The sequence below is a fragment of the Thamnophis sirtalis genome, unplaced genomic scaffold (assembly GCF_051295495.1).
Source record: "Thamnophis sirtalis isolate CommonGarterSnake01/CBP01778 unplaced genomic scaffold, rThaSir2_p1.2 scaffold_3, whole genome shotgun sequence".
Classification (NCBI taxonomy): domain Eukaryota; kingdom Metazoa; phylum Chordata; class Lepidosauria; order Squamata; family Natricidae; genus Thamnophis; species Thamnophis sirtalis.
The window spans coordinates 120,228,527-120,251,494 of NW_028261383.1; the positions used below are offsets into that span (position 1 = coordinate 120,228,527).

General features: G+C 40.1%; 1 protein-coding gene across 1 annotated transcript in view; it reads left to right on the forward strand.

The window, feature by feature from the left end:
- Nucleotides 1-9,327, forward strand: part of OGFOD3 (2-oxoglutarate and iron dependent oxygenase domain containing 3) — a 46,842-nt gene extending 37,515 nt beyond the window's left edge. The window contains exon 9 of the mRNA XM_014057277.2: nucleotides 8,347-9,327. Coding sequence (XP_013912752.2) covers nucleotides 8,347-8,483 — 137 coding nt within the window. The 3' untranslated portion in view covers nucleotides 8,484-9,327. The remainder of the gene's footprint in view (nucleotides 1-8,346) is intronic.
- The last annotated feature ends 13,641 nt before the right edge of the window (nucleotides 9,328-22,968 follow it).

Below are 22,968 nucleotides of genomic sequence, written 5' to 3' on the forward strand. Positions count from 1 at the left end.
GAGTTTATAGTTGCTTTTTACTTCTGGAGCATTTAGATTTCCTCAGCCTTCTGTCTTCCCAGAGAAGGAGCAATAGGCTAGCACAATGCTCTGCCAGTATTCCCAATAGAAAGGTCTGGCAAAGGGATTCGGGCATTTTTATCTCTGGGTTACTTGTTATATTAACCAGGAACTTTGGAATGAAAGTCAGAAGTCTGGGTTTTGCTCTTGCTTACTCTGAGTGGAACTAATGTTCTTGGTTTTGATGGGGCGATGAATCATATCCAGGACATTCTTACTGACAAGTGAATACTATGATGTTCATTCTTTGATAAGCTAGAATTTTAACATACCCTTCCAAGCGAATACAAGTAGTCAGACGTGAGCTAACATGAAGTGTCATATCTAATCATGTGCTTTCATTTCATAGCGCTTGTAACTTTATTTTTTTTACTGCCAACTGATATGGTAGAAAAAGTATTATTTAAAGTTATCCATTTTTGAAGAAAAGCCTAAAATATTCTGTCATAACTAGAGTACATTTACATCTTAGTCATGTGGCAATTTGAAATTGTTTTTATTAGTGAAGTCTCAACATATATTATGTTCTTAACAATTAAATGACTTGGCTTTCTGTTGAACTCCAGTAAATTGAATGGATCTATATTATATTTAGAAGCAGACCTCCACCATCGCTTGTCTCTATATTTAAACTTTCTGCATAGATTAACAATTAATAACTTTACTGCTGTATATATCCCATGTTAGGCTGAGATGAGAATCTGTTCATATCTGTATGCTATAAATGCTAAAGTAACATAGATATGAGTAGAGCTAAATAACTACATTGTTTAAATTATTAGGGAACCCTCCGTAGATATAAGTCATCGGAAAGTCCTATTATGTATTACTCTGGCATTTTAAAAAAATAGTGTGCAGAGTTTATCCATCCCAAATCCAAAGTTTTTACAGCTTTCTGGGTGGTGGGAGAGGAAAGAAGGCTACATCTTATTTGGGGTGGTAGGGGATGGTGCATGCATAGTAAGTGACTTTCTGGTTTCATCTACTCAGCTTGGGGTTAGGAAAAATCTTGTTCTTTGTCTTCCAACTGGGGCAGATTATTAGAAACTTAATAATATATTTTACTTAAAAGCTTATGCTATTACAAAGTTGGCAAGAAATGAACTATTCAGTCATTTTAATTAGTAGTTTTGCACAATAAGAGCAATTTTGTTTCTTTATGGCTATCAGTTACATCAAAGCATTTGTATTTTTATAAATGACTTTTAACAGCTCTTAAACTGTTTTAGAACAAGAGAAACATTAAAAATAGTTTTCAAATTCAGATACTAGAATCAGGTAAGATTATAAAAGCCCTCAACCGTGGCTGCTCATTCCTACCAAGTGGGGCCTCTGAAGTTTCTCACCAGTTTTCTTGATGTTCTTCCCATCACTGGCAAATGTATGTATCATAGCACAAACTCCTGCCTATGCCTTCTACTAGTGACCATTCATCAAATATGATCTTTATTGACATTGTACTTAAATACAACGAAATTGGAAAGAGAGCAATTTTAGCAAAAATTCTCAACTTAGCAATAGCAATAGCAATAGCAGTTAGACTTACATACCGCTTCATAGGGCTTTCAGCCCTCTCTAAGCGGTTTATAGAGTCAGCATATCGCCCCCACATTCTGGGTCCTCATTTTACCCACCTCGGAAGGATGGAAGGCTGAGTCAACCCTGAGCCGGTGAGATTTGAACAGCCGAACTGCAGATGACAGTCAGCTGAAGTGGCTGCAGTACAGCACTCTAACCACTGCGCCACCTCGGCTCTTGATGTATTAATGTATTTAGATGCATAAGCATGACAGTTCCTGGTCTTGAGTCTTAATCCTACTAATCATCGTGATATATTAAATTGCTCAAAATGCAGTCCCTGTAGAAAAAACGAAAATGACCTTGATGGACTAGAATTTGTAGGCACTAATATTCATATTTTAGCAATTTCCACAATCAGCTTTGCTGCTTAGCTGACAAGAAAAGACAAACGGTGCTGCCACCTGCTGAGATAGCAGTTCACTAATTACTAGCTTGCATTGGCATCCTTCAGTCTCAAAAGACTATGATACTCTGGAAAAAAGGTAAAGCTGGAGTGTCCTCTCCAGAGCACGAGGTCTAGATAGATTAATATGGAGGATAGACTGTTAACCAAGCAGCAGATCCCTCCCTCTCCACATTGCTGAAATAGTCCAATGGGACTGCAGAGCCAATTCATTTGGTTCCAGCTGCATCACAAAAGTTACCAGAACGTGCTTGTATACAATCATGAACTGCTTTCAGGACTCCGGCTCAGGATTTTGCCTCGAAGTTGACTCCTGAAGCCTTTTCCAGTAATGGATATAGCCACAAGGCAGTGGAGGTTTGTAATCAGAGTTTCCCTTCTCCTAGAACAGTTATGATAAACCTTTTTTGGCTCGCGTGCCAAAAGCAGGAGGAGCGCAGGGGAGTTGTGCACAGGCGTGCCACACCCATGCTATGCGCACGACCCCAGTGCACATGCACACATGACCAGCGCTCACCCACCCATTTTTGGCATGCTTTTTTCACCCTTCCCAGAGGCTTTATAGAAGCCTGGGGAGAGTGAAAACAGCCCCCCCCCCTCAGGCCTTCCGGAGGCTTCAAGAGCTTCCCTGAAGCCTCCAAAGCATGAAAAGCCGGCCCTATGGACAAACCAGAAGTTCAGGAACAGACTTCCCTGAATACTCCAGAGGGCTAAAACCAGCCCTACGAGCAAACTGGAAGTATGTCAAGGGTGAAAAGTGGCCTCAAAAGAAGGCCAAAGTCAGCTAGAGCAGACATGGCAACGCCTTGCATGCCCTGACAAATGGCTCCATGTGCCACCTGTGGCACACATGCCATAGGTTTACCATCACGGTCCTAGAAGATGGTTCTACTGCTTTATCTGCCGTTGGGGCATAAAGCCCTCTTCCTCCTTCAAAACCGTTGAGGTTACTAGCTTACTGATGCAAAATTATAGGCAAATGTATAGCTTTCTCAGTCTTGTTAGCCACTTGTTTCCAAATTATTATGCTACTGGCTTGGTCCTGTAGTAACAGGAAATAATTCCACCATTTTAAAGGAACTCCTTTTGGAAAACCAACAAATAGTTCAAACAGGGTAGAAGAGGTGTGCCTTAAGTTACCTAGAAAGATTATGTGTAATTAAATTGGAAGGGGAGTTGGTGATATCAGGTCTGGCAAAGTAATCTTCATTATTTAATAGTTTTTTCTTCTCCAGACCTTTGTATCAAGAGAGTGAGTTTTTCTCATCAAGAGACAGGATGCCTGTTTGTCTTTTAGGCTCATTCCAGACTCTCAGTACCGGGGGTCCTCTACTTGCAATGATTCATTTAGTGACTATTTGAAGTTACAACACCACTGAAAAAAGTGACATGTTTTTTTCATACTTATGACCATTGCTGAATCTTCACTGTCATCAAAATTTGGGTGCTTGGCAACTGACTCATATTTATGACGGTTGCAGTGTCCCGGAATCCCGTGATCACCTTTTGTGACCTCCTGACAGGCAAAGGCAATTGGAAAGCCAGATTCAACTAACCACTGTGTTATTAACTTAACAATTGCCGTGATTCACTTAACATCTGTGGCAAGAAAGGTTGTAAAATGAGGCAAAGTTTGCTTAATAAATGTGTTTCTTAGCAACAGCAAAATTGGGTTCCTTTGTGGTCATACGTCAAGGACTGTCTGTATCCTTGAAGCCCCTTATGGGTGAAATCATCATGGACATCATGATTTTCAATAGAGGCTTTGATAATACATACATCTTTTTCAAGGAGTTCTCTTACTAGTGACATGTTCTCAGCAAGTCAGAAAATAAGATCCCTTCTTGGTTCTGTCTGTAGTTTGTCGTTTTAGGAAACTATATGTTTAGAGATGGCAAGTTCTGAAAAATTTTGCACTGCAGTGGTGTTACTACTTACAAGTCGTTAATTTAGAACGTAGAAGAGCAGGATTAGAAGAACCTTGGAAGTCTTCTAATCCAGTGGTCCCCAACCTTTTTATCGCCGCGGACCAGTCAGCCTTTGATAATTTTACCGTGGCCCGCTGAGCGCGCGCAGGGGTGAGGTTGCGTTGTTCGCGACGACACATTGATTGTCGTGGGGGAAATAGGGGGTAGGAGTATTAGGTATCTTCACTACCATATATAAAAGGAGATACTATCTTAAATAACAAAGTGGGCCCCCACCTCCAAAATATACTAAAAGAAAAAAGATTCCATGTGCTCAACTAATTTTTTTTTAAATCATCACTATATTATGGACTACAGACATATATATATATATATATATATATATATATATATATATATATATATATATATATATATATATATATATATATATATATATATATATACACACACACACACATACATACATACATGCATACATGCATACATACATACCGTACATATGTACGTACGTATATATATAATGTCCAAATAACAGGAAAAGCGCTTCAAGGACCAAAGTATATTCCTTTTTTGCAGCCTTAAGAGAACTCTCGTTTTTTGAGGCTCAGAACCAGGCATTCTCGTGGGCTGCAAAAAGGAAACGCGACCCAGGAGCGCAGCCTCCAAGAGTCCATATCGCCAATAACTACGCGTGGGGGGAAAGGAAATGTGTTTTGTGAGGAAGAGAAAGAGCGCGCTTCACCGATGCCCGTTGGCGAAATTTTGGAAGAGAGGCAAGAGACTTCAGGCACCGAGCCCCCACCCCTGGCTGCGGCAACTGGAGCGGGCGGGAGGCAGGGAAGGGGTGGGCAAGACCGCCGCTTTTCCACCGTGCGCTGCCCCCCATCTCCCCTCAAAAGACCCCCCAGCCCTCGGCTGCCCGACGTTCTCTCTCTCTCTCTCTCTCTCTCTCTCTACCTCTCCCACCGTTCCTTCTCACAAGCCAAGGCCGGGCGGGGAAGCCGCCAGGGCCTCCAAGGGCTCCGCTTCCAGCGCATGGTCCGCCCCCTCCTCGCCTCGCTTCCAGGCGAGCCGACTGAGGCGAGAAAGGAGAAAGAGGCGGAGGCGTTCACTGAGGGGACGGCTGACTCGGGGAGGGGGCGGAGGTGGTGTAGTAGCGAGGGATTCTTCCTCCTCGCCTCACTTGCTCCTGTGCTTCCGCGCAGCTCCCCCCCTCCGGCGACGGCGCTGCATGAGTGAAGAGTCGGCCGTTGCATGGCCCCCAGCCGCTGCAGCGATCATGGCCCCCGGCTGCTGCGCGGCCCGGTGCCAGGTACTCCACGGCCCGGCACCGGTCCGCGGACCGGGGGTTGGGGACCACTGTATCTAATCCCCTGTTCAAGAGGCCTTATACCACCTATATATATATATATATAAACATGAAAACACTCATACAGGAATCACGAAATCTCCAGAACCGTAAACTTGAAATTTACAAACTTGAAATTTGGCACATATGTTCCTCTTGGCTTCTAGGTGCTTGGTAACAAAGGATTTTTCAAAATGACTATCGGAGCATTATTATTTCGTATATTATTATTAACAGGCTGTGATACTTAGAGTTAGACGTGAGACAAATCTGAGGGAGAGAAGGGGATAGGATAGGGGAGGCTTCTGTGGGGCAAGTCTGAGGGAGAGAGGGGAGGTTGATGGTAACTACATTAATTTTCAAGCTATAAGTGTCGATTTATCAAGCCCAATCACATAGTTTTGTAGTGGAGCACGGGTATTCAGCTAGTTCCAGATAAATGGCTGTCCAGTCTGTTCTTGAAAACCTCCAGTGATGGAGCACCCACAACTTCTGGAGGGAAGCCATTCCACTGATTAATTGTTTTCTCTAAAAGGAAATTTCTTCTTGACTCTAGGTTGGATGTCTCCATGAAAGGTGCCATTTGTTACTTCTTGTCGTTTCCTCAGGGCTTTGGAGAATAAGTTCACCCCCTCTTCTCTGTGTCAGTCCCTCAAATATTGGAATATTGCTATCATGTCACCCACCCCTAGTCCTTCTCTTCCTTAGACACACATAATTCCCTCAATTGTTCATCAGTTTAAGTAGTTGTTAATTTAAAGCAACAAAAATCCTTCAATGATGAAGATGAGGATGAGGATTAGATTTCTGTTCCTTCCAGCCATCTCAGTCCATATGTAGCTGCTGCTTCCCCTGCTTTCCCAGCCATTTCTACTTATTACCTTTCTGCTTCTTTTCTAACCTTTCTCACATGCTTTGCCTACCTCTGTCCATCCTTCCCAACCCTTCCAATCCAACTTCCCTAAATAAAAGATAGCTATACGTTCTTTAGTAGGGAGAACTATGATATTGAGACCTCCCTTTTTGCTAATGGAAACGGGGGAAAACAGAATTATCTTATTTTTGCCTTTTTTTTTAAAGCAGTCATTTCATGAATAAAAAGGTATCTCTTTTACTATGGTTATAATGTTGTTGTTATAAGTCTCCCCACAGTGGCACTATAATTCTATTTATTCTATAATAAATAGAAGTGATCCCATCACTTTTGAATTGCAACCCTTGAGCTGGCAAAAGTTGTACATCTTCCTTGCAGAGGCTCACTTACAATGCCTCTGCCCTTTTTTCTTTTTCTTTTTTGCATTGTAAATCTGTATGGTTTCTTGAAAGCCATTCATTGAATCTTGCAGGAGAGTGAAAATAACCACTGTTTCTTCTATTCTGGAAAGACCATTTGTGAAAGTTGGGCAACTAAAGTAAAAGATAATGTTCACCTGTAAGTCCAATTCAATATTGTAATGTGAAACTGCTGTTCAGTATCACATTTACTCCAACCATTGAGAAGTTGCACAATCAGAAATTTAAGTGATTGGAATTCTGGTTTCTATTCTGGTAACAGACATTGCATTTCTTTTTCATAATGTGATGATTTTATATAAGAGTAGGAGGTGGTTGGGAGTTAAAAGGGTGGTGGCTTGAAAGACAGAGCTGTTGTAGCTAGCATTTTCCTTCCCCAAAATACCTGAATTGTTGATTGCACCAGTGTAGTGCTCAATACATAAGCAAGCAGTCCAAGCATGTCACATAGCCCACACAAATAGACTAGTAATACATTTTAATATGAGGTGTTAAAATTCTTTACATGCTAAATGTTGGGTATATGTTGGGTAGTTTTAATGCAGAATCTAAGAAAATCTAAGAAAATAGATAAACCAAATCTCTTCCAACAAGCACTGAATCAAGGGAAAGTTGAATCAAGGGAAAGTTATGCAGCCCTTCAGATTGTACATGAAAAAAAAATGCAGGATCCAACTTGGACCAGAGGTTTTGTCTTCCGAGCTTCTAGAGTGGTGCTGGAGCCCATTTGGTGGAGGAAACTAACCACCAGATTGTAAGAATACAAACAAGCAGTCAGACAAGAAGACCTGAATTTATTGGTAGCCTCATGCTGCAATGACAAGGAGACACATTCAATTTTTCAGCTACTAAGATTGTTGGATGAACAGGCACAAAAACAGCCAGGGAAGTGATTGAAGCCTCAGAAACCCCTTGTCAGTCAACAAGAGTGCTGATTTACCACCATCCTGTCAGGTACTTAGAAGGCGAGGCCTGGGCAGCACAAGCAAATGACAGCTAATGACTTAAAAGCCAGCTATCAACACATCCCAATTAACATCTAAAAAGCCACTTACAACAGGCACTATAAATACCACATACAGAACAGCACACACACTCTGCTAGAGAGTAGTTTCCTGAAGATGGGCTCCAGGGTGTGTCTGAAAGCTTGGAAGACAAAACCTTGGTCCTGGTGACTGGCCCAGATTGGACTGACAACATTATCCTGGGATAATATTTCATTCCTTCATTCATAACCTTCATTCATATGGAAAAGAGTGCTTGGTCTGTTCTATTTAGCACTAATTTGCATCTTTTTAAATGAGTTGGGTGTTTTCCCAGAATCCCCATCTATAGTGGTTGATTCCAGGATAAAACTTTAAAACTCGGTTTAAGGAGTTGTTGATAGGGGTTACTTTTTCTTCTTCAAAGCTGTGCACAACCCTAATCAGAAGTCCTGTTCACTTAAGACTATGTTCAAAGATTTTCTTTCTTTCTTCTTTGCTCCCTTGCTGAAGCTTTTCTTTTAATAATTGTGGAACTAAGAATGTACATATTAAAAAAAAAACAGGCTTTCTCAAATCTTGTTAAGTGCATAAAGATATTTTGATCTGGGAACAGGGTAGCTTTACCATTAGGTAACTACCAAATCTTGGATGATTGAAGCTGAGTAGCTAATTACAGAATCCTAGGTATCGGCAATCAGGTAAATGATTTTGCTAAGTTCCTGACTGTAGATTCTTGTTTTGCAGGACGGGTTTCATTTTTCACATCTGGCTCGGAAAATCTCCATCATGTTGAGAAGGTCCACTGGGGCACTCGCTATGCCATCACCATTTCCTTTACCTGCAATCCTGACCATGGTATCAGGGATCCTGTTTTAACATGACAGATGGTAGCCAAATGGATTGGCAAGAGAAACTCTGTATGGGAGAGAAAAAGAAAACAACTTTTAAATTACCATATAAATTCCACTGCATTTTATCTAAAGTAAATTGTGTGTGTGTGTGTAGTTTTTCTTTTAACTTTGCTTCCTTCTAAGTGTTGCAAAAACAGTGCCTTAAGGCCCCTATTTCTAAGTTTCTTATAACATTGCTTTTATAAGATAGTAATTAAAATGGTTTGGATTTTCCTTTCCAACTCTCTTGGGTACTGCACAGGCCTGGGAAACAGTATTATTCCATCATGCAATCTCTTCAAATATTCCTTTTCATCAGTTGTTTTCAAAATTACAATTTGTGATTTCCCATAAAATATGTTCATGGACTCTGGAATGTACTGCAAAGAAGGAGTTTCATCGTGCCTTATTCCAGATCCCATAGAGTTATTTATATTTTGGAAATAAAAACCTGGAACACTTGTGAGCCAACTGATTTATGGCTTTAATCATTTGCAATTTTACACAGGTGTACCCTACTCTTTTACACAAGAGTATCAGGTTTTTGTTTTATATCCTTATTTCAATATGTTCTTCCTTGGAAGAAGCCATGAGCTGTGATGATTGAATTTTCTCTGTAGAAACCAGCTGTATATGATTTCAGTCATGATTTCATATAATCAGCTAAGAGGAGGCTTCTTAGAATAAAATAAAACTACTAAATAATGTGCTTAATAGCGGTTCAATTTCTCTATTTGCCTGGGGAAACAGACTCATTACCTTGTTTAATCTTATAATCTTAGATTATAAATATTCAAGTGATTTGAAAATCCATTAAAGTTTGTGTTGGAATAAACTTGGTCTTGGCTGCCTCACTTATTCAGTTGTTGAGTAAGTGTAAAATATCTTCAAAGTCCTTTAAGTAAAATTGGCAGAACTTAAAATGTATTAGAAATGGAAACAATACGTTTGATTCATGCAAATTCCACTGTGATTATTAGAATCAATATTTCAGTGGCATTCTTCTACCAAAGGAAAACTTAAGAAGAACCTGCTTAGGCTATATATTCTTCAATTGTGGGAAAAGTTTTCCAAGCAAGTTATATAGCAAAGGTGCCAAACTTAAGGCCTGCAGGCCGGACTTGGCTCACAGGGTGCTTATATCTGGCCCACGGGGCTGCCCCGGAAACAGCAAAGGACCAGTCCGCAGTGCTTCTGCTGGTGAAAACGGTTGCAAGAGGATGTCACAGCCGGAAACGGAGCCCATTTTCGCTGCAGAGCACTTGGGCCAACACAGGAGCCCTGACATGAGTGATGATGAGTTGCCATGCCCACCCTAGCCATCCCCACCCCAACTCCTCGAGGTCAAACACAACCCTGATGCAGCTTTCAATGAAATCGAGTTTGATACCCTTGTTATATAGGAAAGTACTGTGAGTTAAAATTATTACTTTGCATTCTGTCATATTTATGAGTGATATTTTAACTTTTTTTGTATTTACAAAGTTTACTACATCTTTTATACAATAATTCTTAAATATTAGATGTTTGAATATTCATCAGTTTTAAAATTTGACAAATATGGCATGATCTGACCCAAAGAATTCTGGATGGTTGCTGCCAAGAATAGTTTGGTGAATTTCTGAATGAACAACAGTAGTTACATTAGACAATCTGGAAAATCATCTCCAGTACATACATCCTATGAGAAAGCAAAATACACAATGTGCCTTTTTGACAAACCCTATCTAGCCCACCAAATAACATTTTTATTACAGCAAAAGCTGCCTGATTTGATTTCCATTGGCTGTAAGAAAGTTGTCTTCCTTTGAAAGTGGATTCTAAGAATTTTATTTGTTTATTTTCAATATTAGCTATTTTATTCTCTCCCTATCCCATCTCTGACTATTTTTATTATATTTGTACCCCACCTTGGTTACTTTATAACGTCAGGTGGCAAAACATACCTAATATTCTTTCCTCCTATTTTTCCTATAAAAACAACTCTATGAGGTGGATTGGCTGAGAGAAAGTTGTTGTCCCAAATCACCCAGATGGCTTTCATGCCTAAAATGGGAGTAGAACTCACAGGCTTCTAGTTTCTAGGTCAAGATTCAAAGTTAAATTATTTATAGGTATTCCTCAACTTACAGTATACCCATTCATTTGTGTTTGTTCAAAATTAGAACAATGCTGACTAGTACTTGTCCTTTCAATCATTGCGGCATCGCTACAGTCACATGATCAGAATCCCGACAACTGGCAACCATCTATTTACAATGGTTGCAGCAGTCCAGGGTCATGTGATCACTATTTACAATGTTCCCAGGGGTTTTCCAACAAGCAAAGTCAATGGGGGAAGCTGGATTGACTTTAACAACCGCAGTGTTTTTCTTAATGACAGTGGCAATAAAACAGTGTAAAATCAGCATGATTCATTTAATGATCATATTGCTTAATGGCAGAAGTTCCATTCCCAACTGTGGTCATGTCAAGTATGCAGATCACTCAAGAAATACCTTCACATTTGCTAGATCAGTTCAACCTCTCAACACTTCAACCTTCATTTTAGTCAATGAGTTTGCAGGAGAAAAGTGCTTCCACCTTGCAGCTGCTTGAGAATAGGTGTCAGATCCTCTCCATTAGATAATTAGGAAAGAAGACCACGAGACTCCATGAGTAGAAATCAAGTGTACTTTTACTAATTATAAATGATTAAAGGCATAGAGAAGCGAAGTTGGATTATTTAGGCGCGAAAGCGATTGATATATAGAATAGCCCATTCCCCACCCCTTGGCATCACAGTTACAGTCCAATCATAATTCTCCCAAGTGTCAGGTGTGAGATAACTTCAAAAGGCATCACGAAGATGGAATGTCGGCGCTGTTAGTCCTGGCGGGAATCTCCTACGCATGCGTAGTCCGACAGGCAGCTGAACTCCAGAACCTTCCTCCAGCACAATGAGTAACCCCTCCCAAATACCATGCCCTCCCTCCCCGTTTCATGGCAGCCGAAGTAACAGCAAAGCAGAGGCTGACAATAGGCTTATAGTTGCCTCCTTCAAACATAAAATGCAATTGTTGGGGACAATGGTTTCTAATCAACACCTTTCGGTCAGCAAATGCAGAATCCTTCATAAACATCTTGTCAAGCTATTGAGGGGAGGAGGAGAAACATTTTACTGGCACTTAAGCATTTTCTTCCCACTTGGTTCTTCACAGCTTTTATTGTCTTGTCCAGTTTTTTCTGCCTGCAATAAAACATCCAAATATCAAAGAAACGTACATTATATATTCTGAATGCTCCCTCATTTTCTGACAAGATTAGGGCTTCGTATTTCACTACAGATCTTCCACTCAAGCACTTAATGAGAAAATTGTTTTCTAAACAGAATTTAATTTGCTTTCCAGAGAAGAATTTAATTGTCTCATAATTATCATTACAAGCATTCATGTCTGATTGACATAAATTCCTTTGGCATATGCAAACCACCACAAACTTGTTCCAAGATCTATGTATAAATTTAAGCAACTCTCTTACTATTTAGTTGATGCTCTATAGAATACATTTAGTGAAGAAAGCAACAATGTTTATTTTCATTCCCCATCCATTATGGGAGCAAGTTTGGCCTAGTGGCTAAGGCACTAGGCTGGAAAGTGGGAGACTGTGAGTTCAAATCCCCCTTAGCCATGAAAGCCAGTTGGGTGATTTTGGGTCAGTCTGGCTAAGATGCTGAGCTTATCAATCAGAAAGGTCACTGGTTCGAATCCCTAGTGTAGGTCTCCTGTATGAACAGGGGTTTGGACTTGATGACCTCCAAGGTCCCTTCCAACTCTGTTACTGTTAATCTCAGCCCAACTCTTCTCGCAGGATTGATGTGGAGAAAATAAGAGGAAGTGTGTTTGATATGTTCTCACCACTTCAAGTTATTTGTAAAAAATAAGGTGTGATAAAATAAATACAAAATGCATGTTGCTGACTTGAAGGGTCTTATTTTCACATGCTACAATTCTTTTAATGGAAAAATGTTGATATTTAAAAGTACACCCAATCAGATGATTTGCTCAGTCTTCTGCAATTCTACTGTAATGTCATTGATACATATGCAGAGTAAGAGTATGTGCTGATGGCTTGAGTCAAATGCTAGAGTGAGTAATGACAATGAAGCAATACCTATCTTTACTTGCATCGGAAACCGGATGTACAGAGATGGTACCACCTACCTAGGAGAGAACCCCTTTCACGCCAGTCACTTTTAATCACTAGGAAGAAAGACTGCCCCCTTTATCTGTTGCTTTGTCTCCCTCTCCGTACATACTATTTGCCCTGTATCTTCCACTGCATTTTCCGCTCTGCTTCTTTTATCTCTTACTGTCTTTCTTCCTCTATGCCAAAACACTGTAAAAGTGAGAGTATTAATTTTATGTGACAGGCTGTATCCCTGAAACTGACTGCCCTGTTCATGTCTACTTTGGTTGTGGGATCGCTGCAGGTCCCTTTCCTGTTCATGCTGGCATTTACATGAAGTTATTTTCTCCAACCTATTGTCCTTAATACAAGAGGAGAGGAGCTTCCAGTGAGGAATGGCAAATTGACTCCACTGAACAGCAGGAGACCTTACAGCCCACAGGCAGTGCGATGCCGCATCCAGACTGCCAAATTGTCTCTGGAGGAAGGGGAGATGTATTTGAAATCACCCATAAACAGTCCAGACAGATGGGGTTGTTTTGTGAACAGAGGGCAGAAATGGATGTTTTTGCAATCTCTTGCAAACAACTTGGACTCCATTAAGCTCAGAATTATTAATGTAGCTTTATATAGAGTCAAGGTTTGAGCAAATCTCATTTTTTAAATCACTTTTGCATTTCCTCCCCCCCCCCATTTCCTTCTTGTTAAAATTTAAAATTCTTTAACCTTTTTTAACTGCTTGCTAAGATTGAAAATACATACATGCATGTAAAAATGCAAGTAGAAAAATAGGGACCACTTTGGTGGGAAGGTAACAGCGATCCGTGCGTTTTTGGCGTTTAGTGATGCCGGCCACATGACCACGGAGTCATCTTCGGACAGTGCAGGATCTTTGGCTTTGAAACGGAGATGATCACTGCCCCCTACAGTCAGGAACGACTAGCACATATGTGCAGGGAGAACCTTTACTTTAAGATTGAAAACATTCAGAACTGCAACTTGGTTTGTATTTGCTAGGTAAAAGAAAGTTATAAGTTTTGTAAAAAAAATTCTCCAAAATATGCAGCAGAAGGGTGACCAGAGTGCCAATTTTAGAAATTTTTAAACAGATTAAGGGTTCAGATGGATCTGAATTAAAGAAAGATTTTGAAGCTAATTAAAATAATCCTTTCTCATGGGAAACTGCTCATAAGATGACTTTGAAGGTTGGACACTAGAGGGCACTAGTGTAAATATATCAATGGCCTTGTAAAGTAATTTTTGATGAATGTTCTAAAGCTGTAATTATAAAAGCTATCTCTTATCAAATTAGAAGATGATATTGATAAAGAGAAAATTCCGTTGAATAAAACCCATATGGATTTGAATATGGGATTTTAAATTGATAGCTTATAACAAAGTGATGGAATAATGGATTTACAAATGGAACTGGATGCTGACTTATTATAATTAACAAAGACTTACAAACATCAAACCAGAAGAATGATGGACTAGTTGGAACTGTCAAAGATTTTGTGAGAAGTGACAGTGAGAACATGAAGAGTGACAAGGATAATTTTTGTTCATTGGAATCACAAAAGAGACATGAAAAGGATGCCAATACTTCTGAGAGAAAAGATTTAGAGAGTATGAAAAATTAAATGTTTGTACTTTGAGGGAGTTAAAGATTTTTGGAAGAAAAAAAAAGAATTCAACATTGGTTTATTTGGTCAGGATTAATATAAGTGAACTGCTAGTTTCAGTGACATTTAATGGATTTTATTGATTAATACAAGGATGATGTTTTAATTGTTATGAAGATAATTGTTAATGATTGGATGTGATAATAATTTATTTTAAAATGATAAGATGCGGGATTTGTTTAAATAGAAAATGAGACATAAACTTAAAATGAAGGATTCAAAGTCAGTTTATTAATGTAACTTTTATAGTATGTTGTTATTTCTTAATGGACTCTTGCTATTTAAGTTGGAGGAGATTTTTTTTTTAAAGAGATTATGATAAACTGTTAATATCAGAGGTGGTATTCAGCAGGTTCTGACCTGTTCTGGAGAACTGGTAGCAGAAATTTTGAGTAGTTTGGAGAACCAGTTAAATACCACCTCTGACTGGCCCTGCCCCCATCTATTCTCTCCCTCCCAAGTCCCAGCTGATCTGGAGGAAATAGGGATTTTGCAGTAACCTTCCCCTGAAGTGGGGAGGGAATGGAGATTTCACAGTATCCTTCTCCTGCCATGCCCACCAAGCCATGCCCACAGAACCAGTAGTAAAAAAAATTGTATCCCATCACTGGTTAATATTGATGTTACTTGCAGGGGAGGAAGGAGGATTCTTCTTTCAATGGACCTTTATATTTTTTCTTCTTTTAAAATATATTTTAACTCGAGTGTATTAGTTTATTTGTATAACATAATATTTAATAAAATTATTGCAAAAAGAAGAGGCATGGCAGTGGGGAATTCTTCAAGCTTAGTCCAACTGTTTGGAAAGTCTGCATTATCAGTTAGACCTTACCCTAACATTTCAACTATTCATACCCCCCCTATTTCCCTGAAAATAGGACCCAACCAGAAAATAATCTCTAGCATGATTTTTCAGTAATATGAGCCCTACCCTCAAAATAAGCCACAATTAAGATTTTCAGCCGGACAGATACATTTAGTACCCTATTTCCCACAAAATAAAACCTAACCAGAAATTAAGCCCTAATGCATCTTTTGGAGCAAAAATTAATATAAGATCTGGTCTTGTTTTCAGGGAAATGTGGTATATGCCCACTATTCTCCAGCACACATCCCTAAGAACAAGCAGAATAAAAATACAGAGGTTACCCCACTAGATATATGCAAGGTTGAAAGTATATTTATTTTTAATTTTCATGGAGATGATCACTCTCCTGTGGAAAACCAGACCTCAGACAATGAGCCTCCTTTCTCTTGTTGTTAGGAAGAATAATGATGAGCTATTCATCTCTTTATGTAAAAAGCTGTATTATCAGGCAATTGCTAAAACATGAAAAAAGAAGATTGTTTGTGTGTTTTATGATAGAACCACACTGAAGTTCTTTATTTGAGCATGCTCAGGTTATAAACCAGAGGAAATTAAAGTAGAGGCATTCTATTCCCTGTAGTAATTTGGTACCCACTTATAATTTGCTGCTCAAATGCCTAATGCTGATTTACGTCACTATGAAAATGTTAACAAAATAGTTGAAATTACACAACCCATTTTGGATGCTTTTTTTGCATTTGTTTATGCTCTCAGAAATGCCATATATGTCTTCTGTCATGCTGTCTAAGATCAGGACTATTTTATCTGTGTAACTGTGATAAAATAGACATATGGTTTTACATATAGGTCCTTACAAAAAAATCTCAGGATTCTTTTAAACCTCATTCTGTATATAATCCATTTGAAATGGTAGAAAAGTTATAATCACCTATTAGTATAATCTCTCTTTAATGGGATTAAATAGGACCCTTTTATATTTACAATTTTAAGTATTAAAAAAATAGAGTAAATTGTGTCTTTTTAATCAGCACAATAATATCAGTGAAACTCCAAAGCTACTTAAGCTAATCATGTAAATTTTCTTTGCTATTTTAGTATAATCACTTGTTGATTCTGGCATAACCCTTTGGCACAGAGTCTAATCAGTTCAGAATTTCATTTGGATGTAAGCCAACAGTGCAATGTTTCTGTCAATAACAGTCAAAATGAGTGGAAAGGATAAGGAAGAAGGAACTTTCTGAGTTTCTCGCAATGTTTTGATGTTTTGATGCATTCCAAAAGCTTGAAAATGTTTTGCATTGAGCCAAAACTAATAGTATAATAGACATTTTAATTCTAGCTTTATTTGTAGGAGGTTACCATACATAGCAGTGGTTTCTACTGAATCTTTTCCCGGATAATTAGAATATAGCCTTTATACTTCTTATGTTTATGTTTGTTTTATGTTTATTTCATTTGTATGCCACCCTTTTCCCCCGAGGGGGACTCAGGGCGGCTCACAACTCAAAACAAGGGAAGGGGGGATACAAACAATTTGACAACAACACAAAACAATACATAATTTAAAAGCGCAACAATCATACCATTCGAGATAGGGGCACGGTTCTTTAGCCCCAGGCCTGTCGGAACAGCCAAGTTTTAAGGGCTTTGCGGAAGGCCTGGAGGGTGGTGAGGGTGCGAATCTCCATGGGGAGTTCGTTCCAGAGGGTCGGAGCAGCCACAGAGAAGGCTCTCCTCCGGGTAGTCGCCAGTCGACACTGGCCAGCGGATGGAATTCGGAGGAGGCCTAGTTTGTGGGATCTAATCGGTCTGGTGGAGGTAATTGGCAGCAGGCGGTCTCTCAAGTACCCAGGTCCAATACCATGAAGGGCTTTATAAGTGACGACTAGCGCCTTGAAGCGTATCCAGAGACATAGGCAGCCAGTGCAGCTCGCGGAGGATAGGTGTTACGTGGGTGAACCGAGGTGCACCCACAATCGCTCGCGCGGCTGCATTCTGGACAAGCTGAAGTCGCCGAATGCTCTTCAAGGGCTGCCCCATGTAGAGCACGTTGCAGTAATCCAGTCTAGAGGTCACAAGGGCGCGAGTGACTGTAGTGAGGGCCTCCCGGTTCAGGTAGGGACGCAACTGGTGCACCAGGCGAACCTGGGCAAATGCCCCCCTGGTCACAGCTGACAAGTGGTGTTCAAAAGTCAGCTGTGGGTCCAGGAGGACTCCCAAATTGTGGACCCTGTCTGAGGGGCGTACTGTTTGACCCCCCAGCCTGAGAGATGGAACACTTGGCCAATTAGTAGGAGGGAAACACACCAGCCACTCAGTCTTATCTGGATTGAGTGCAAGCTTGTTAACCCCCATCCAGTCCCTAACAGCCTCGAGGCCCTGGCACATCACGTCCACCGCTTCATTGAGTTGGCACGGGGCGGACAGATACAGCTGCGTATCGTCCGCATACTGGTGGTATTTTATCCCATGCCATCGAATGATCTCACTCAGTGGTTTCATGTAGATATTAAACAGGAAGGGGGACAGGACCGAACCCTGCGGTACCCCATACGTCAGGGGCCTAGGGGTCGATCTCTGCCCTCTGACCAACATCGACTGCGACCTGTCCGAGAGGTAAGAGGAGAACCACCGTAGAACAGTGCCTCCCACCCCCACCTCCTGCAGTCGTCGCAGAAGGATACCATGGTCGATGGTATCGAAAGCCGCTGAGAGGACAAGGAGCATAGCCTCCATCCCTGGCTCTCCAGAGATCATCGATCAATGCGACCAAAGCGGTTTCCGTGCTGTAGCCAGGCCTAAATCCCGACTGGAAGGGATCTAGATAATCGGTTTCCTCCAAGGACCGCCGGAGCTGAAAGGCTACCACCTTCTCAACAACCTTCCCCACGAAGGGGAGATTGGAGACTGGACGATAGTTGTTTAAGATGGCTGGATCCAAAGATGGTTTCTTCAGAAGGGGTCTCACCACCGCCGCCTTTAGAGCGGGGGGAAAGAACCCCTCCCGAAGGGAGGCGGTAACAACCGCCTGGATCCAGCCCCGTGTCACCTCCCTGCTGTTAGCAACCAGCCAGGAGGGGTACGGGTCCAGTACACATGTGGAGGTACTTACAGCTCCCATGGCCTTGTCCACATCCTCAGGAGTAACAGCTTGAAAATCAATCCAGTGATGTCCTGCCAGATTCTCCCCTGGTGCCTCAACTGGTGCCTAAGAGGCAGAATCTGCACTCAGGGCCTTGGTATGTGTCACAGGAGTAAGTTAACCTATCTGTCCTGTAACAAGGCTAAAAAGAAAAGACAAAAAAGCTTGCACGAGCTAAATACTGAAATTTGGGTTGCTTCTATAGAGACATCTCCTTGGCAAATTTCCTTATCAAAAGACTTCTTATAGCAATCCACTTTTCTCTCTGTAAGAAATGGGGAAAATTCAAATCCAAGAGCCTCAAACATGAAAAGACCGAAGGCAAAGGTAGCTATTATGAATGAAGGTTACCTGTTTGCTGGACAGGCTTACATCCTCAATATACATTCAGAGTGCTACCATGCCACCCCCAGTCTTCTCTTCATTAGACTAGACACACCCAGTTCCTGCAATTGTTCACCATGTGTTTTAGCCTCCAGACAAAATCATCTTTGTTGCTCTTCTCTGCTCTCTTTTGAGATTCTCAATACCTTTTTAAAAAAATCATACAGTAATTCAGTAACAGTAATACAGTAACAGAGATGTCCTTTGTCCATACACTAACCAGATGTCCTCACCGCCATCTTCCCTCTGGGAAACGATAGAAAAAGTGTGGTTGTTTTAAATCTTGATATAGAACTTATTCAGAAACTCTAAATGATGGGTGAGAAAAGCACAACTTCACCTACCATTTTCAGTTCTGAACTAGGAATTCAGAAAGTTCTGAATTTCTAGGAAAAAGGGGCAGAATAGCTAAAAGGAATCCAAGAGTTTTTCCTTTAAGAAAAATGATTTGTTCTGCAGAAAGCTGCAGAAAAATGTTCTGAAGAGGATTGGCATTTTGATTGTTTTATGCTTTATCATGGTACTAAGTCAGTTTTTTTTTTAAATTTCTCTGTACAAGCTAATTAATTCTGTATAATTTTGACTTTTACTTATTTTTCAGGATGGACCTGAGGATATTGCTTCTCATCATAATGTTATGATGAATTGTAACAAACTGAAATCCCTGCAACATCCCTTTGAAGATTCTGCTACAAAAAATCGTGCTTGTAGCAGACCAGCACCTTAATGTAATCTGCTTGAAGCGTTTATTTTCTTTTTGTTTTTCTGATATTTAAAATTTTAAAGGTTTTTTTTAACAGTTTATTTTTTTAAAATAAATTTCAATCTGATTTATCTTCTGTGATGTTTAATTCCCCATAGGGCAGAAATAAAGGCTGAAACCTCTAGTAGCACAGATCTATGTTACAAGGCCACACATTTGTATTACTGAAATGACTTACATTATATTGAAGTATGCATTATTTTTCATTGGAGCAATAGCATTTAGGCTTCTATATTATCCTTACAGCACTTTACAGCACTCTTTGGGCTGTTTACAATGTAGAAGCATTGCTTGCACATTGCCCGCATCAATCTGGGTGCTCATTTTACCAACCTCAGAAGGATGGATGGATGGATCAACTTTGAGCTGGTCAAGATCGAACTCCTGACTGTGGGCAGAGTTTGCCTGCAAATTGCCTGTATTTTAAGCAGCATGCCACCATTATCTTTAAAGAGTCATGCATTAAGACTTCCTTTGAGTAGTACATCTTTTCTTGCTTATTATATCAAATCACTCAGCGCAAAGAAGCTTGCTCTTTCTGGACATCGGGCAACCACAAGATTTCCAAATCTGAGATGTGGCAATATGTTGCAAGTACACTTCTGTCCAGATTGGCTGTCATATCCATTTCACAGGCTTTCTTCATGCTGCTTCTAGGCATGGCAGTCACTGGAATGCATTTCCTCTCCATATGATTGTCAGTTATTGTAGAGGCGACCAGCTGCTTGAGAATACACCACATACCTCATCCTTATTTACCAGTCAGCGAAACTGGAGCAGCGCTACAGCATTTGTCCAATTTGTTATTTTGATATTATCTTGGCAGACATGAACCGTGCTACAATTTCACACCACAAAAGTAAAAAAGAAATATTGGCAACTTGTCTAAACCAAAACCAAAGAATTTTGTCTATGTATGCATGGAACCCAAAATATAATGCTCCAAGCAGATTACACTATGGTTTTTAATCGGCTACAAATATAAATGCCACAATGAACTCATGCAGTTCTATTCTTTTTTTTAAAAAGGTCAGTGTTAGTTTTGGTTCTTATGCTAAGTTATTTTTCTGGCAGGGCTAAACTGTTTTTGTAATACTTTGCAGGTTTGCTACTTAAAAGTGCTGGTCATTTGCACAAGACAAAATTTCTTAAGGTGAAAACATTTTTTTTATCCTTAATTATGTGGACATTTTGGGACTACCAAACTGTAAATAGCTCTCAACAACTTCCCCTTCCCCCTCCTCCTTTCCCTGTCCCCTTCCTCCTTCTCCTCCTGGCCCATCCTCCTCTTCCCCTAATGTATCCATTTCAATGGCTAATGACATCAAAATTAAACTTTCCATTATTTGGGGCAAAAAATGTAAAAAGTGAAGGCTTTATTTAAGAATGAAAATGCACAAATCTTCCCAAACCCCAGAAAAATCACCCCTTTGAATGGCACAAACTACATCGCTGTCTTGACTGCTGCAAATAGAAAGGCTCTCAGCCAGTGTTGTCATCCTGACCTCACACTGCCTATTTCTTCTATTAAGTGTTAAAATCATAAAAATTCTCTTCAATTTAAGAATGCAAGTAAAATGGCTTCAGATCAGTGGTGGGTTTCAAAAAATTTTTTAGAACCTCTTCTGTAGGTGTGGCCTGCTTTGTGGGAGTGGCTTGCCAGCCATGTCACTGGGTGGGAGTGGCTTGGCAGTCAAGTGGCTGGGTGGGTGTGGCCAACTTGCAAAATGTGTTGAAACTCACTTAACAATGCTCTTGCTTAGCAACCAAAATGTTGGCTCAGAAACTCTGGCATTTGAAGCATGCAGGTCTTAAAGCTGTCGTTACAAGACCCTTGCACCCCTTTAGAAAAAAAACCCGGGGGTGTTCAAACTTGACAGCTTTAAGACTTATGGACTTCAACTCCCAGAATTCCTCCTCTCGTTCTTCATCTTGATGATGTGTGGATGTGCAGGGGGAGGGAGCTGGAACCGGTTCTAAACGGCACTGTAGATATGTGGAACCTCTTCTATAGAAGAGGTTAGAACTGGCAGGAACCCACCTCTGTTTCAGATACAGAATATACCTTGTAATGTATTGTGTGCAAGGATGGTCTATATTAGTATTTCTCAACCTTGGCCACTTTTCGGTGTGTGGACTTCAGTTCCCAGCATTTCCCCCAACCAACAAGGCCGGCTGGAGACTTCCGGGAGTTGAAGTCCACACATTTGAAAATGGCTCAGATTGAGTAACACTGGAAATAAATTTCATCCTAACTCTGCTTCTCTTTATTGTTCATGTCCTGATGGAAGTAAAGATTGAACACCCGTACCTTAGAACGCCCCGCTTCATGTATTAATAAACAATAATTCCAGAAGACAGTTTTTGCTTTATGAATTTTAATGCTTGGGTTTGCAGCTAGGAAAGTAAAGCTCTTATTGGACATTTCCATGCAGATCTGAGGTAGATTCAAGATAACAGCAGTGGAAAAATTCTGCTGTGTGGCCCTCATAGGCACTTGCCCCTGGGCCCTACGAGCACAGGGGGGACATCCTAATCTGTGTATATTAACTGTTCAATGCACCTTGTATTATATAAATACAGCAACATATTTATTACATTTTACGGCTTTTTATTAATACTAGCATGCAAATATATGTTTAATTTTATCAACCATTTACATTTTTATTCCTGTGAGTTGTTGTAAGGGCCCCAGTAAACTGCTTTGCCTGGGGCCCATGATACTGTTACGAAGGCCCTGGCTGTGTGTGTTAAATAAAAATGAAATCTGGCATACAATCATCGGAAAATAAATTTTGCGAAAGTCAGTCAGTGGGATTTCATGTTGAGTGGATTGCACCAGAAAGCTTTATAGTTTTCTGTTTTATTTATATATTGGATTTATAACTCATCTTTTATTTGGGAACTTTAGGCAGTATCCCTATTTTTCCTACAGCAGTACAATAAGAAAACCACTGTCTGGGACTCCATTCATTCTATTTATTGTGGATATAGTCCAAGTAAGAAACAACCAACAACCAAACAACCTACATAGAAGCCTGTTTAGTTAGACACTCCTCTACTCTCCAAAAACCATTCCTACCCCATGTCCTGGGAGATTAAATTTTTGGAGATTTTTCAAATGTTTTTGTCCAAATATTTTTTCTTTGTTTTTATTTTTGCTGAAATTCTCCTACGTTTCTTTCGTAGAACTTATGTAATAAAAAGCATGCATGTACATAATTCAGATAAATATATGAATAAATAATAAAGGCAGTGGAACTGAATATATTTTGTTGGGAAATTACACAGCTGCAGTCTTGAGGAATTTCAAATATCAAATTAACAATGAGCATTTAAAAGGGAGGAGAGGAGCAATTGATATGCAAGGCAGGAAAACAAGGACTGCAGGGAGAGCTAACAGAGAAGCAGTGGTAAACTCAGCAAACGTCTTTGCCAGGTGGCTTATGTGCTATTAATTATAAACATGGCCATTCACTCTTATTGAGTGGATTATCATAAACACTTGT